General features: G+C 52.5%; 1 protein-coding gene across 1 annotated transcript; it reads left to right on the top strand.

Moving 5' to 3' along the window:
• The first annotated feature begins 127 nt into the window (after nucleotides 1-127).
• On the top strand, nucleotides 128-1,052 carry H310_02778 (hypothetical protein). The gene has a single exon (XM_008866414.1). It carries the CDS (start codon nucleotides 233-235, stop codon nucleotides 890-892), a length of 660 nt encoding a protein of 219 aa, XP_008864636.1. The 5' UTR covers nucleotides 128-232; the 3' UTR covers nucleotides 893-1,052.
• The last annotated feature ends 15 nt before the right edge of the window (nucleotides 1,053-1,067 follow it).

The following is a 1,067-nucleotide window of genomic DNA, read 5'->3' as shown; positions in this document are numbered from 1 at the left end:
TTCCTCTAAAATTCAATATGATCGAAATGGAATAACAGAGGTTCTCATGCACTATTTAGGGTATTTCAACTTTCCCTGCAGAAGGAATATTCCGGATGATGGTTTCAGTCAAACATTTTTTGCTTGATTCGAGACGATAAACATCGTCAATAGTGGTAACATTGGACACGATCAACATCGACGGATTTGCTCAGATGCTCTGAAACTCGGAGGGCTCGCCCCTGTCACGGCGATGACCCAGCTTCCCATGGGGAATGCTCTGAGTGCTTTCCGGAATGACGCCAGGATTGTCGAAATCGAGGCCGAAGTGCTCGATAGATGGCGCATTGAACATTTCGCAGGGCTGGCCCAAGCCCGGGACAAGTTGCACCGGGACGTTGTCTCAACCGCCGATGCCAAGCGCAAGGCAGAACGGGATCGTCGTAATGGCAAGCGCAACGTTCGACGTGTGCAACTTGACGTTGGAGATTATGTCCTGATTGGCAAGGTCTCACAGGCCTTTGGACCCAAGTTACAAGTCACGTGGCTCGGCCCACGGCGCATAATCCAGGCGCTTTCCGACTGGGTGTTCATTGTTGAAGACCTTCGGGATGGTGCTGTTAGCGAGCATCATGTTTCCCGTCTGAAGCTATATGCAGTCCGAGATTCCAATGTGACTCAAGACCTTTTGGACCATGTCGCCTACGTTGAGGGCGGGCACCTTGTCCAGGAGTTGCGCGACGCCAAGTTTGACCGCTCCGACAAGACATGGAAGATTCAAGTCAAGTGGCGTGGGCTCAGTGAGCTTGAAAACTCCTGGGAACCCGTTTCCAATTTGCTCGAAGCCGTTCCCACCATGGTGGCGGCATTTGTAAAGAAACACGCCCGCTGGCAATGTGAAGACGATGGCTGATGCCTACTCCTTGTTGCCAAGTCCTTTTGCCGAGTAGTGACTTTGGGGGTGCTGTTGGGTAGCAATAGCCATCAGTGCTCGGTGTTGTGTGTGTCTGCATCCTCTACGTGTTGTCCAAGCCCCCAGCCTGTGCTGGATCAAGGCAGTTGTGTCGCCGGGTTCAGAACCCATCCCG

This window comes from Aphanomyces invadans (genome assembly GCF_000520115.1).
Source record: "Aphanomyces invadans strain NJM9701 unplaced genomic scaffold supercont1.4, whole genome shotgun sequence".
Lineage (NCBI taxonomy): Eukaryota > Oomycota > Saprolegniomycetes > Saprolegniales > Verrucalvaceae > Aphanomyces > Aphanomyces invadans.
The sequence above is the reverse complement of the archived record's forward strand: the minus strand, read 5'-3'. Positions and strand labels throughout refer to the sequence as shown.